This window comes from Anguilla anguilla, chromosome 3 (assembly GCF_013347855.1).
Source record: "Anguilla anguilla isolate fAngAng1 chromosome 3, fAngAng1.pri, whole genome shotgun sequence".
NCBI classification, from domain to species: Eukaryota; Metazoa; Chordata; class Actinopteri; order Anguilliformes; family Anguillidae; genus Anguilla; species Anguilla anguilla.
The window spans coordinates 37,877,218-37,893,193 of NC_049203.1; the positions used below are offsets into that span (position 1 = coordinate 37,877,218).

At 40.5% G+C, this 15,976-nt stretch overlaps 1 protein-coding gene across 1 annotated transcript in view; it reads left to right on the forward strand.

The window, feature by feature from the left end:
• ly75 (lymphocyte antigen 75) overlaps positions 1-10,493 on the forward strand; it is a 40,751-nt gene extending 30,258 nt beyond the window's left edge. Inside the window, exons 27-35 of the mRNA XM_035409322.1 lie at positions 762-920; positions 1,257-1,379; positions 2,122-2,307; positions 2,693-2,916; positions 3,071-3,248; positions 4,552-4,710; positions 6,080-6,202; positions 7,878-8,054; positions 8,742-10,493. Coding sequence (XP_035265213.1) covers positions 762-920; positions 1,257-1,379; positions 2,122-2,307; positions 2,693-2,916; positions 3,071-3,248; positions 4,552-4,710; positions 6,080-6,202; positions 7,878-8,054; positions 8,742-8,935 — 1,523 coding nt within the window. The 3' untranslated portion in view covers positions 8,936-10,493. The remainder of the gene's footprint in view (positions 1-761; positions 921-1,256; positions 1,380-2,121; positions 2,308-2,692; positions 2,917-3,070; positions 3,249-4,551; positions 4,711-6,079; positions 6,203-7,877; positions 8,055-8,741) is intronic.
• Positions 10,494-15,976: the final 5,483 nt, after the last annotated feature.

A 15,976-nucleotide genomic window follows, 5' to 3' on the forward strand; every position in this document is an offset into this window, starting at 1 on the left:
AAAACCAGGAAACCAGAAACGAGGCCACGCAGGGCAAGTCTGAAAAATACAAAAACTTCAGAACAAAAAGCAGAACTTTAAAAAACCAAAAATATGCAGAGCCAAACTTGCAGAACAGCAAGCAGAAACACAGATACTCGGGCAGAAACTCACGGGCGGAAACACAGAGTCAGAAACACAGTGGCAGAAACACATGCGGAAACACAAGGAACCAACACACGAGTCAGGGAAGCAAAGAACTTAAATAGATAGGGAAACTGATCAGACAAAGGTGAGCACAATTCACAATTACACCAGACAAGAAGGAATAACAAGATGCAGAGAAAAACAATGATAGAATAATTGAAAACAATAATAGTATTAACACAGGGATAACAAGAGGGAGCAACTGAAATACAAACTGAAGTACCGCCATCTGGCGTTCCAGAAAAGGAAAAAACAGAACCAGAAAGGCAGAATCCTGAAAATGACATGTTCTCAATAACCTCATTTGTTCGAGAAGCTAACTAGCTGAATGCATGGTGATGTAGCAGAACTGACTTTGGAAAACCTTGGTTCAAATTAGTCAGAAAGATGATGTAGTTCCACACAGTTTGGGTTCATGAAAGCTCACCTTCGTGTCCCAACACAGGCGTTTGGCACATTCTCCTGAAACCTCACCGTGGAGTATGAGTAACTGAACCAAAATGGCTTTGTGTAGGAGTTACACTGCAGATTACTCTTATGTATTCTATCCCAATTTGTATTTTTTTCATTTTCAGTGGAAAAGACTCTCGAGGATGCTGCAGTAAAATGTCCACACAGGGCCAATGGGCCTGGCTGGACGCCATTCAGAAACCACTGCTACGCCTTTTACAGGCAAGCCTCACGTTGGGCCGCATTTGACAAGGGGGACAGCCGCGAAACATGCAAGAAATTAGGTAAGGGTGAGCACTACTTGGCGTTCCTGACAATCTGTGAACCAAAAATATGAGGTGAAATTTACTGGGTTTCATAAGTATTAGCTTCTGTGTGTCTTTGAACGACCGATGATACTTATTGTAATTGCACAGTCCATAATTTTAGTTGCATTGAGACTTCTACTGAATGCGGCGTCAGGGAGAACACAAGCCTTACGTAGCCTTCCCCAGCGCTGCATTAGTTTAAGGCACACACCAGTATTTTTTTTTATTTACAAGCATGCTCTATTAACAGGTTATTAAGCCTTTCTTTAAAATTCCAAGCAACCCTGTTCATTTTTCTTCATTTTATTTTAGACCCCAGTGCAGAAGTCTTAACAATCAGAGATGAGGAGGAGAATGACTTTGTGAGAAAGCAGCTGCTGCCTTTAAGAGATATGGTGATGTTTGTGTGGATCGGAATCTTCAAAGACAATGAAAGTGAGTTCTCTTGTTGCTTTTCGTCATTACTACTGGCCGCGGCCTTTCAAGAAGAAAGCCCATAGTATAGAAGTTTCTTTTCAGATGTTAGTATCAGTGCGGTGTTTGATTAAGTATTTTCTATGGATAATGGTCCTGCACAATGCCTAGTTTCTGTCTTGAATAAAGGAAGGATACAATTGCTTTGAATTCCTCAATATGGTTTTTCATGATTTTGTATTTAAGTGGGTGGATCGGCCTTTGTGCCTTAAATTATTGATAATAATAAAACTGTATTTGGAATTGGACCAGATGATGAATTGGTGCACGCCATCAATATCGCTGGAATTAAATTTAACTATTACCCAAAGTTCCATGGCAGTGGTTCTCAAACTTTTCAGGACTAAGGCACCCCTGCAAAAAGCAAATGACATAAGTAGTTTGTAGCACCATAATCACACGTTTTTAAGTGATAAACATTGCTCACACTATGAAATTGTGGAGCCGACAAAGTCATACACAAATTCACATAGATGAGTGCTCCTAATACATTTGATTATTTTGTCCATGAATCACACAGAAGGTGTGTAAATGGCCCTTAATATAAGCATTGTGAGGACCCATAGTATAGCCATTTTCTCACTGAAAGTAACATACACTACAGTAGTTTGTGGCTGTAGTTTTTATTAACAATGGTGAAAACATAAAAGTTTGAAAACTTTGACGACACTGATATTTGTTTTGGTTGTTTGTTGCTCTGTAGCTAACCAGCTGAAATGGTACGATGGCACTAACGTCCAATACTCCAACTGGATTGAGGGAAGACCCAACATAACTGACAAGTTCATGGCTGGCCTCTCCTCCTCAGGCTCTTGGAAATTATTCACCAGTAAACATAGTTTTGAACGCATCAAGCAAATCAGCGTTGTTGCTTGCAAAATTGACTATGGTAGGTTTTTTCAACTGTGGTGGCTACTTTGTTCATTTAGTTATTGTGATCAAAGAACATGCTCTGTCCTTTAGATTATTTTGAGTGAATCTAAATGATTGTGAACCCGTTTCATCATACAAAGACAAGACTTACAGTTGGGTAGGGTGGGGTTGTAGGACAGTACATGTTTACCCTTGAGCAAGGTACCTAACCTGAATTGCTTTAGTATCCAGTTATATAAATGGATCGTATTTACTCAAAAGCCACTAAATGCCTGTAATGTAATTTAATGCACCGTGCACTTGGATGGAGAATTGCGATCTCTGAATTACTGAAATGCCGCATCTAAACACCAGTGTTCTTTCTCTTACACTTCTTACACCCCCCCCCCCCCCCCCCCAAGATTCAAAAGAGGACTTCAGCAAATACGTCAGCGATTTAGAGAATTACGGCAACTTGAAGTACAAGGTGATCCCGAAGAAGCTGACGTGGTCAGAGGCTTTACGGGAGTGTGAGAACATGGACGGCCATTTGGCCAGCGCTCACGAACTTGCGCAAGACGCTCACCTCCAGATGATGTCCAAGATGGATGGCTTCCCGCTGTGGATTGGACTCTCCAACCAGGATGTAAGGGACTCTGGCCTACGATGCAATACATTATGTATACACAGTTGGAATATATGTATATTTGAATGTATTAATGATAAGTGTAAACATGTAGCTATCCATCCTCTTTTCACAAAATGCAACCGCAATAAAGGTCTGTGCAAACTTTTTTCAGGAAGGTGGCTCATCGTTTGAATGGTCAGATGGGACTATCTATGACTACAAGCCATTGGGCTTTTCGTACTCTGGCTCTGAAGGCAACTGCATGCTTGTGAACAGGATGGGATCGTGGGTGCAAGCGGACTGCACCACTCGGCAAGAGGGAGCGATCTGCTATGTCAACACCACTCAAAGTAAGTCTCACAACATTCAGCGCTTTCACGTCAATCTGTGTTGTGGAAGAGAAGGAAGCTATATGTGTGTGGAAGGACCACTGCTTTAAGTGCATTGCTAAGTTAAGTGCTAGTTTGGCAGTTTGGCAGCATAGTTAGTCAGGAAAATATATTATCAGTGAAAATTCTAACCAGCAAAGTCTATGCTTTGATAGCCAGGGTAAGCTTTTTTCCTTTGTAATTTTCATTTTTATCCTGGCCCATTGTGGGGCCACAGTGTTGCAGCGAATAGCACTGTTGCCTCAAGGTACCAAGTTTGAATCCCGACAGGGGCCTTTCTGTGTGGAGTTTGCATGTTCTCTTCATGTCTGTATGGTTTTCTGCCTGGTACTTCAGTTTCGTCCTTCAGTCCAAAGACATTCAGTGGGCTAACTGGAGATGATACATTTCCAGTATATGAATGGTGTGAGCCCTCTAATGGATTAGCAACCTGTTCAGGGTGTGTTCCTGCCTTTTGTTCTACTGCAGTCATGGAAGATGAGGATATAGTCATCATAAGAAGCTTCTCCCAAGGAAACATTCTTGTGTGGGAGGTGTAGAGTGGGGATGTCACTTTTTCCAAAGAGTGAACAAATCTTATAAGAGAAATTTGAATTTTCGACAAAAAATTTCAATTTAACATTGCATAAATGTATAATTATTATGGCCCACTTTTAATTTCCAATTAAACCTGTACTTAAATTGCTCAAACACACTATGCTAAGAAATAATGACAACAGTATCTTGAGGTTTTAAAAAAAATAAAGCCAGGGAAGATCATAACAATGCTTGTAATGCTGTTCACAGCAAAAGAAGGCTGGTGTGGGAAGGCCTTATGCATGTAATACGAGGCTATTTGTTTGTCTATATATGGTTTATGGAATGCGCAAAACTTTACTTTCTCTGGATAGCATGCCCTACACATGAATTTTATTTTTAGGCTACCTACATACTGTACAGAGATAACTAATGCAGTTAATGCATGTAGCTTTCATGTAGCTATCATTTTAGCTACAATTGCATAGTTAAAATGAAAAGATTAGCCCAACCTTGCCCCTGTAGCGCCCCACCATATCGCCAAATGTGTGCATGGCTCTTACTTCTCCTCCTCTAATCTGGAAGCAGCGATCACCCCCGGTTTCAGAGATTTACGCATAGAAGGCTTCATTATTTGGTATTAAATACACACAGCATACAACCTGAATGCTTGTAATTTTTCTAACATTATTACCCAGTGGTATTTTCAACCAGTGGGATTATTACCATGGGTTCTTCTTTTACACAGGTCCGAAGGCTTCTCCTCAACAGTCAAACACCTGTCCAAAGACTGCAGGTGTTTCCAGGTGGATTCATTACAAAGAGCACTGCTACGCATTTGACATGACCTTGTTTAACTACTCAGTGTACACAATGGAGGAGGCAAAGACCATCTGTAACCGCCTTGGTATGTCAATTGTCTTAATATTTTGACTTTTGTCTTAATATTTTGATTTTTTCTTTCCGGCAGGCCGACCTGTTTTGGCCACAGTGCAGGATGGCAGTCATTTCCGTTTCCATTCAGTAATTCATTAACTGAATTTCAAATTGAATCCTTGACTACATTTAAATGGAACTGATCGCAACCCTGCCACACTGATCTTTATTTTTGGTTTTTCTGTTTGGCTCAGAAATGAATGTCGAAATACACCACAGTTCTATTTTAGCAACGCAATAAGGTAAACTGAAATGTTCACTTTAAGAGAACAAACCTGACCAACAGTTTTTGCTGTGTCAGGTAACTGCTGTGGTACATCATCCTCACAAATTAATGTAATAATAATAATAATAATAATAATAATAATAATAATAGCTTTATTTGTATAGCACTTTTCAATACAGGTAACAGAGTGCTTCACAATAGTCAATACAAAACACAGAAACAAATAAAAATAATAAAATAACATAAAAGGATCACCCAATAAACGCTTTATTATAAAAATATGTTTTAAGAAGTGAAATAAAATGAGGAACTGATTCTGCAAGCCTGATATTTTCTGGCAGATTGTTCCAAAGTCTAGGGGCTCTGACAGCAAAGGCCCTGTCACCTTTGGTTTTCAGCCTTGACTTGGGAACAGCTAGCAACGCCTTACCCGAGGATCTCAGTCTGCATCCTGGCTCATAGGGGCATGAAAGATCAGAAATATAGGGAGGGGCCATCCCATGCCTGGCCTTAAAAGTAATTCAAAGAATTTTAAAATCAATCCTAAGATAAACTGGCAGCCAATGCAAGGATGCTAGGACAGGGGTGTAATGTAACGCAATCGAATTACAATCTAATTTGTTGTGTTTCCACCTCTCATTTAAATCACTCATCTGAACTGAGAGCACCTGGCTCACCTGCTCAAAATCGCATTTTGTTCACTTAATCTCATTTCATGCAGCCAAATAATATTCTTTGGAACTGTAATAAATGGGGGTGCATTGTGCAGAACTGCAGTGCTTCCTGTGTGTATCCCCAGCCTATTTGGTATTCAGTATTCTTTGTAGCTCTATGTCAATCACAGTACTTCATGTAAACTGAGCATCTATTGTGATCTATCAGAAAAGTCCATACTTAATGACCAGAAGTGCTTGTTTTTGTTGTTAGTTACACTAACGTTTGATACCCACCATTAATTTAGAAAATGCTGTATAAACGACCAGAATCTGCTTCTGAAAGTTAACATAAATCGGGAGGACTGATCAGCCCATATATGAAGACAAAGGCTGTTTGTTCAGCTTGTGACTGGACCAGGCCTGTTTGCGTTAGCGTTTGCATTGTGCTGTGTTGGCAGATGAGTCATCACAGCTCCTGACCATTAAGGACGAAGATGAAAACACATTCGTCTCCAGATACATCATGGAAAACCCCCTCATCACTAAGCGTGTGTGGCTTGGCTTGGATCTGGACGCGCAAGGTAACGAACCTCTCCCCCACAAAGTGCTTTTAGTAATTTGCTTTAACAATAAAGATTACAAAATAAATAAATACATACATAAATAAATAAATAAATAAATAAATAAATAAATAAATAAATAAATAAATAAATAAATAAATAAATAAATGAATAAATAAATAAAATAAAAAAGTGCTTTTTTAGTGTAGCAGCAAAGTCCTTTAAAAGGCATGGCTGTCATTATGCAGTCTGATGGCGGTTGGCACAAAGGAACACCTTAGGCACTCCGTCTTGCACCTGGGGTGCATGAGCCAATGGCTGAAGGAGCTCCCCATCCGCCACAGCTCCTCATGTAGGGGGTGGGAGAGATTGCTCAGGATGGCACTGATCTTCCCCTTCATCCTCCTCTTTCCTACTACCTCCAAACAATTAAAGTGTGTTAATTAAAGTACCATAACTTACACAAACAGTATAATAAACGGTTGTGGAGTATTTCGCATTTAGACGAGCCGTGTTCAGATAATACCTCATTTATATGCGATGTCTGAAGTGATACAGCATTCAGTCACGCACCCCTATACAGAGTGTACCCTATCAGAATCGGAATGCGCCCTAACTTACAGTAATTTGAAAACTAAGAAAAAGATTTCAGTTCGAATTCGAATTCTGGCACTCTCCAGGAAAAGGTGCATTTGCAACCAAGCCCTCTTAAAATTACTCTCTTAAAATTCTCTCCACGTGGCAAGTGCTGAATCACATTAATCACTTTTAAAAGACTTAGCCCAGAGTGGCCGAATCAGTATTTCGCAGCTATAGCTTTGAACCCCTGCTTAGTTGTATGAATCAGGTGTAAATTCATGGTCTGAAGTCTTTGTGCTTTCCTGTCTTGTTAAACTCTTGTGAGCCAGAAGGGGGACCCAAAGCTTCAGTATGCTGGGACCCATAATAACCTGGTATCACAGCATGCCACTGCACCCTTCAGTCAGTGAAACTTCTGGATTTGTATTATGAATGTAAACTCAAAAAGAAATGTAAATGTAAAAAAGTCAAGCCACTCACATAGATTTTCAGATCTAACATCTGAAAATACACAATTCCTAAAAAGTGTGTTAGCATATCAAATTATTGATATCAAAATGAAATTTCGACAACTAAACGTTGTTTCACAGAAACTAAACATGCAATGACCCAAGTATAACCTGTGTTTTCATACATTTGTTCTTTTGAGCCCATGTTTCTTAATCCTGCAATCTCATCTCTCATTTTGTGACACTGAGTAAAGCTCTGTGCGTGCTCATGGCCAACATACTCAGCAAGGCTGAAACACTTATCAAGCCCCACCTACTATTTATGATTTAACCAGTCACATTACAGGAACATCACAAAAGTGCAATATCCTAATATGTTTTTCCATTTTGCATCACTGCAAGTCAATAGCATACGTTGTTCAAAGTTTTCAAATGCGAGGATAAATTAATTTATTCAACATCTGTCTTTTCTTTCTGTCTTAGACACTGTGTATATGAAAAAATGTGGCTGTATTTTGTTGTACCAGACTAAGGGTATCCCAAAGTTTTGGGGAACCTGCTACTGCACTGCTGCCTATTACTTCATTGCTTAACTTTTGGATGAGAGTACAGCAAGAACTTTATTTGATGATTTGACTGTAAAGTCACTTTTTAAAACTGTTCTTCAGGTGACTCGAAGTGGATCGACGGCACCAGTGTGGAATTCTCCAACTGGGGCAAAAAGGCAAGCGCGCTCGCGGCGACCGGGCCCGCCTGCGCGGTCATGGTTTCCGGCGAAGAAGGGGCATGGAGCCGGGAGAGCTGCACGGAGATCCGCAGCCGGGTGGTCTGCAAGGCGCCCGCTCGTGAGTATCCCGTCAAACCTCCGGGGAGCGTATCTATGTTCCCAGGATCCTATGTTCCCAGGGTCCTATGTTCCCAGGGTCCTAAGTTCCCAGGGTCCTATGTTCCCAGGGCCCTATGTTCCCAGGGTCCTATGATCCCAGGGTCCTAAGTTCCCAGGGTCCTAAGTTCCCAGGGTCCTATGTTCCCAGGGTCCTATGTTCCCAGGGTCCTATGTTCCCAGGGTCCTGTGTTCCCCAGTTCAATATTCTGTTAACACACATTAACCCTCCTATTGTGTTCGGGTCAAATTTGACCCGTTTCAAGTTAAAATATTTCATAAATATTATCCAGTTTTTTTTTATTGGAACAAGGCTTCAAAGCCAGCTATATAAACACAACAAAACCAATGGTTATCATTTTATTTGATTATATAGAGCTGGGGAACATAGGGCCCTGGAAACATAGGACCCTGGGAGAACACATATGTAGAGCTGGGGAACGTAGGACCCTTTGTCATGTTCCCATTATGTGCCATATAAATCTGGGGAACATAGGACCCTGGGAACATAGGTATGACCCCAACCTCCGCTGTGGATAGGGTGCCACAAAGCACAATCGCTCTTCAGTATTCATTTGTTACTTACAGACGAACGCTAACGGGCCGTCTGCACAGGGTTCTCTAATTGTTTTTTTCTATTTCAACGCAGCGAGGAGAGGCACGCCGGCCGCATTAGCCTTCTTTGTCATTTTGGTGATAGCCATCCTTGCTATCGTGCTGTTCCTAATATGGAAGAGAAGCAGAGGCCGTTTCTCCTCCAGGGTGCGGTACCAAAGAAACTTTGACGAAGCCGACAGCGCAGGCATATTGACCGAAATGGAGAATGAATTTCAGAAACAGTAACAGAAATGTGCCTTTGCTAAATGAATGGCAATGCAAAAACACAAATATTGTATGTACGCAGAATGCGAGACCAGCACTCCCTAAACATTCCAGTACCTGCAATTTAGCATGTACTCCTAAAACGTGCTTTGCGGTATATTTGCACGCGGTCCCTGAACATACCTATCGGTGCGCTTTACACGCCTATGTCTTCTTCAAACTTCAAACTTATATCCGATTGACATCTTTTTGCTTCAGGGAAAGATTAAGTAATATTGAGTGGCACATTAATGTGAGATGTATTCGAATGTCTTTGAAGGTCTGGGTGCCTTTTTGTTTTTTGTTTTGTTATAAAGACTCTGCATTTAAAAAATGTGCCCACAAAAATACATCATCGCCAATGCATCTTGGGGATATTTTATGTTGGAAGTGTATCAGGGTTTTCCTGCTCTTGAGCATGCACTGAGATTCATGCACATTTTTGTTGCAATTGCGTTATTATATTTTGTTATTTGGAAATGTTCTAATTGCAGATTCTCTTAACGATCAGTTATTTAATTCAAGAATGGCAGAGTTTACACCTGAAGCAGCAGCTTAAATTTTGTGCTCAGCAACTGTTGACCTGAGTTGACAATTGTGCTTATTTGTGAGGCTGGGTTGTTTACTTTTGAGCTTTTGTCAGTGGCATTTTTGTCACTATTGTGAAAGATTTGCTTTTAGTGGGGTGAGTGGTATTTTTCTTTCCTGTGTATTCAGTCTAAAAAACCGAATCCATTCATTGTTTAGCATGCAATCATTTAATTAGCATTGCCATCATAGTTGTTCATTTTACAAAAAATGTTTGAATGTCATTTTTAAGGCTGTATTTATGATGATATGTGCCTAATATATGCATTCAAACCACTGAAATTCTTATCACTGGCAGTGTATAAATCTTAAATATTGTATATATGTGCAACTAGATTGTTTATTTTTTAACCTTTATTACAGTGATGTTTGTGTATTTAATGAGGCTCTATTCCCCATGTATGCGAATACTAGCTAAAATAGCATTGGAATTGTTTTACGCAATGCTTTTTCAAGCACATAATATCATAGATTTTTGATGCAGATATTTATTTTGTCAGATAATGTCCATTTCTGAATGTAATTTTTCAGGCTATATTTATGAATGAAGCCGAAGTTATGCATTCAAACTACTGAATATCTGAGCATCTTGAAACCTCCTGAAGCATCTTGAAATTTTATTTGCTTATTAAATATTTTTGATACTTTCAATAACTAATTTGGGTACATTACACATGCACTGCACTCTGTTGTGACCTTGTTCCCTTTTGTAAGTGTTTGAATGATCATTTGTTTGGAAATACAAAACCCAAAGTTCCTTTTGAAAATGTATGTTGTACTGAACAGGCCTTAAAATTTGAAATTACTTAAAAAAAATCACAATTCCAACACTGTAAACATATAACCACAGTTTTAATCGGTGGTCAACTGCTTTTGTTTTGCAAATGTATAAAGAAAATCAATACGAGAATGAAAATGAAGTCTTCCAATAAACTTGCTGTCTTAAGTGTAATGTCTGGTTGTGAGTGAGTTAGAGAAAATACAGACCTATACAATTACAACTTTTTTGAACTTACATTAACTATAACCATAAAGAGCATGGTGATAAGTTTTTTGCATAAGGGTTTCAAATGTACTAGAAAAAGATTTGTTGTTGGTATTGTGATTGTTGTTCATCGTTGGCTTATAGCATCCCACTTCTGTTCCAAAAGGTTCATTTGAATCAACTAATTTTCATTTTGCGTAGCGGCAAAACTCCATTAAACTTTCCACAAATGACTAAAGTCGACCGATAGCTTCAAGGTAAATTAATTATTATTTTATTCTTGCACAAACTGTGTGGTACATTATGTCATCTTAGCACATGCCCAGCGGCACAATGAAAAAAGAGTTTAAATGTTTTTCTGCCTATTTTTTTACTTACTTCCTTGATCTGAAGTTCTGCTACTGAGCCACCACAGTCACCTACACTTGCGTAAGGAACTCTGAGGCTGAAGTGCAGGCACTCGTCTGATGCAGTGAATTGCATATTGTTCTCATTTATCTAGCCTATCATTGATGGATATTAATTTAGTGGTAGCTTGAGGGCCCCTGTCTGACTTAAACTACCCATATTTGCTGGAGTCATTAAACAAATATTTGGGACAGGCATTTTTGACAACTAATGCAATTATGTTAACCAGCTACACCGGTTTCCCCAGCGTATAAAAATAGGCATATACAAGTAGTTCCTCGTGTTGGTTGTTTCTGGAATTGCCAGGCTTGTTCTGTTTCCGCCTTGGACCTGCTTGCATTCCTTGTTTTGCCATGCTGTCGACAATGAGTTTCCAGATGACCAGGGCCCTCCGGTGCTTGCCCTCCTCATCGACTTCACAAGCACCTCGGTCCAGGCTCTGCTCTGTGGTCTTTCTTTCCTGAAGTAACCGGCCCATGGTCTCTGCCTGTACTCTGCCTGTCTCTGCCCGGCCCATGGTTCCACCTTCCTTACCATAGACACTCTCATACCTCTGGTTGTGATGGTTCCTCTCTACAGTAGAATAACTCTACTGCCTTCTCACTGACCCAGAAACCGACCTTGCCACAAAGCTGTGGATGTCTCTTCTGCTGGCGCTCGCGGCGACCGGGCCCGCCTGCGCGGTCATGGTTTCCAGCGAAGAAGGGGCGTGGAGCCGGGAGAGCTGCACGGAGATCCGCAGCCGGGTGGTCTGGGTGTACGCATACCCACCCAAATATGCAGCTTCTTGCTTCTGTTAGCAAATCTGCTCCTTCAGAGAAAGACTGGTGTCTGGCTCAGCTTCCAAACCCCTTTTGTACTGTAGCATGCTTGGAAGCGGGTGGACTGCTCCTCCAGCTGAGCACCTGCCAATGGTCCAGGTTGTGTGCACCTGCCCTTTGGAAGAACACCTTCAGCACCCTCGTCTGCGCTATCCCATATGTCTTCAGCATCCACCAAGGCAGTTGTGACTGACTTGGAGTGCCCGGCATTTTCTGTTAGATTTGGTCCGCAAGAATCTTTAGTCCCTGTGTATCCTTCCCCAGTTCTGGCCAGTCGTCCTGCCATCATTGCCGTAGCCATCGCAAATCTGTCCTTTCTCTTGGCCTCTAACCAGTGTTCAGCTTGGCCTTCAACCCTCATGTGCTTTCCCCGTCCTGGGCATTACCTTTACCTGTCCAGTGCCCCCTTCCCCAGTATCTACGCTCCTGAGATTGCCCTCCCATCCCACCGCCACCACCGCTACAATTGCTTCTCTGTGCAGCCTGATTCTGGAAGGAGCTGATGTGAATTTGGTGTTTCTTATCTGTCCCTTTTTTTAATGGCTGTTCGAATCCTTAGCTGTGATTCTGTCAATGTTTCCCTCAAAGCCCCCTATTCTTCCTCCGTAAGCGGGCTCTCATTCCATGCTACCGGGACATAACGTTCGGATTTACCTCAGCGCTGCAAAGTTTGGGATTACTTGATTTTGATCACTGATCTAGCAATTTATTTCAGGTCTACCAAATGGCTGACTAGAGCATCATTTATCAAAGCTTATCTAGTTTGTATCTTCTCACCCGTGATAACCGTAGGTATCCCTCTACCTGTCTAAAAGTTTCCAGACATGGACAAATTGTGTTCTGCCCATTTGCTCTTGTCTGTCCCATTGTTCTATCTGAAGACTGTTTGGTTCTGTTTTATGTGCAAGTCATCCATTTCCCATCCAACTGAATTATCCTGGCTCTTCCTGGACCCTGCACTCTAAGCTGATCATTAATTTCTCCCTGTACACAACACCCTAAATTCTAGACCTTCTGTGCACTCTGTCCATTTTTCTCTCTGTGTTCATCTATTTGCTGTGTGCTGTGTTCTCCTAAACATGGCAGCAGGCACCAGAACCAGAGGGAGGGACACTTTTTAAGGTGCTCGACTTCCACACTCCATTTTCTGGCAAAAGTATCGTTTGGGATCTCATTTTATTTTGCAAGGTAACGTTCTACTACAGGTATGAAATAAAATGTCCCATTTCAGTCTCCAACATTCTAAATGAAAATAGCGCTACTCTCATTGGTTATGAAATTATGAATGCTGATGAGTAGTAGACCCTACTCATTAAAATATATTATGTGGGGTTGCATGTGAAATGATAGAGAATGGATTTCAAAAACATAAATAATTTTCCCGCAAGGATTATACATCTCTGTAAAAGCAATAGTTTTTATTTTTTAGCAATTATTAGTAAGCAAACAAGCTAGCTTCCACACAAAACAAAGATGGTGACCACAAAGTTTTGTGGACACCATTTTTTGTTGCCACCCGCCAAGGCTTTACTTGGCAGGATGACATACCTGCCCTTCCAATTCGAAAATGTGGGACACTCAACATGCTCAGTAGAGGCTGTTTCCTGTTACTTCCTAGGCTTCACCGCCTGGCCCCTCCCACCCTCTACAGTTCCTATGTATGTTCTGTAATTAAACAAGAAAACCCTAGAAGAGTGAGTAAACAGATAGCCTAGCCTAGCACCAGATACAAAAGATCACATCAGTCACAGCAAGGAGGACCAAAAAGAGAAGTAAAGGACAATACAAGTAAAGCAACAATTTGCAGGACATCTGGACAACAAGGGAGAGAGTTTTCTGGAGGAAGTTTTATTACAAAATAAAACAAAAAACAAGGGCATTCACCAACAAAAAAAGAGAGCTAAGGATTGTTTTGGGGGATAATCCAAGGCAGATCTGTGTACTCCCCCACACTGGAGGCAGGGAACCAAAAGATCTTGAGAGAATAAGCTATATTAATTAATACATCCATAAATTGATAGCTAATAAAAATCCAGATTTTACCCAAGACAGCTAGCTAACACTGACAGTTGACAGTGGTGTTTTGACAGTTAGTTGGCCCTTCCTCAGATTGGATAGCTGAGCTTGTTTTAAAACTGATACATTGTAACAAAATGGCAGGAGCAGCAGCAGTAGCCAGCCACCTGTTTCAGTTTCCACCAGAGATCCATACAGAGAGTGGCAGAATGAAATATAAGCATAAAGTCCAGAGTGAGAATCCAGAGACCCTGTTTAAAGACTGCAGTCAAATTAAAGGAAAAATGTAATTACTAACCTTTTTATACAGAGTACACATCAGCATGGCATTCAACTCTCTGCAAACATTATAAACATATCATAAAAAGGGGAATTTGCAAAGGGCAGATATATAAGTTTGACGATAGTGAAAAAACCAGAAAACAGACAATTAACTTAATATATATCAGAATAGCACTGTAATGGTGCCATGAGGCTGCCCTCATGGCCTCTGAAAATGCTTTTGACTCTCTCAAAAGACAGGCAGAGTTATTAATGATTCTCCCTATTTCCACAGAAACAACCACAATCGTGTAGTCAACAAAAATGGAAGAGATGTACAGACCCAGACCTCTGTCGAAGTCTGGGTCTGTATATCGTCAATCTCCCGTCAAGGGGATTTATTAGGAAGATACACATTTTGCTTAACTCTGTCATGGTTCTGTGTTTCTGTCTCTGTTTTTCCTTGTTAGGCTGCCAAATGGCGGCACTTCAGTTTTGTTTCAGTTCGTTCTCCCTCCCTGTGTTTATTGTATTATTGGTTTTAATTATTCTATCATTGTTCCCACCTGTGTCTTGTTATCCCCTCCTTTTTCTGGTCTGATTGTTCTTTGAGTTCACCTGTGTCTTGTTACCCTTGTCTATTTAAGTTCTTTGTTTCCGGACTCGGGTGCTGGTTCCTTGCGTTTCTTTTGTGTATATGCCTGTGTGTGCCACCTGCCTGTATTCTGCCCGCTTGTGTTCTGTGTTTTTTTTAGTTCTTAAGAATTTTTTGTTTGTTGTTTTGCCCATCGTGGCCTTTTCTGTTCCCTGTTTGTGTTTGCCTTTTTTTGTAGTAAGGTCTTTATTTCCATTTACCTCTTGAGTTTCGTGTGTTTCACTCTGCGCTTGGGTCCAACCCCCCAAAACTCTGACAACCTCTTGGGAATAGTACAGTAGATTATATGCTAACAGATTTAGACCCTTTCTCTCTCAGAGTATTCACTGTTAAGCCTCTAATCCCTCTATCTGACCACAGTCAAATTACTGCGATTTTCAACAGGACAGATATTAACAGTACTATACACACAAAGCCCAGTAAACTGTTAAATATAAGGAAATCATACAGATGGGCTCAAAGCAGTACAGAAGTTTCAAGAAAGCTACCAGAGATCAAGAAATTCAAACACCTTTCTGGACAACCCATATCAGTAGAGGTCAATCTGGCAGTAAAAAATGTCAATGAAATGAAAAAAAAAACAGCAGAAGAATCACAAATAAAAAATAAACTGAACCTCAACTCAAAAAAGAAGACAGAAGAAGAAGAAGACTGGTTTGACCAAGACTGTCAAAACACCCGAAAAGAAAATTGTCAAATCAAAAACACAGAGACCCAAATAACCTAAATATATGCCTTCCTTACTGTGAAGTACTAAATCAATATAAATGTACACTCAGAAACAAAAAGGTTCAATACACCCATAAGCAACTGGCAGAAACTGAGGAGTCAATAAATACAAATCAATTTTGGGACCGATGGAAAAATATGAAAAAATCATTTGGCATCAGTGGGTATTCTACAAAATTATTGAAAGTGGTGTAGGGGGTAAAACCTTTGATCTCCTAAAATCAACGGCAAAAAAGAACAAATTTCTTCACTCAGGCATGTTGAGTCAGACAGGCCTTAGCCCAACTCTTTTCAATATCTATATTAATCAGGGGTGAAATTGGGGGTGGACGTGGGTGGGTGGCGTCCACCCACTACTGGTAAATAAATAAATAATTTTGACCGGCAGTTTTACAAATAACTAGCTAAGCTAGGATTGAATATTTCCCACATACGTAACGTTTTATTTTGTTTCAATTCGACAGTTTAAGAAAAGGACAAGAGGACAAAGAAGAGGACAAAAGAGGAGGATGACCTACTATTTTCGTGGGTAAAAAAATTCTCAGCATTAATGACACTCA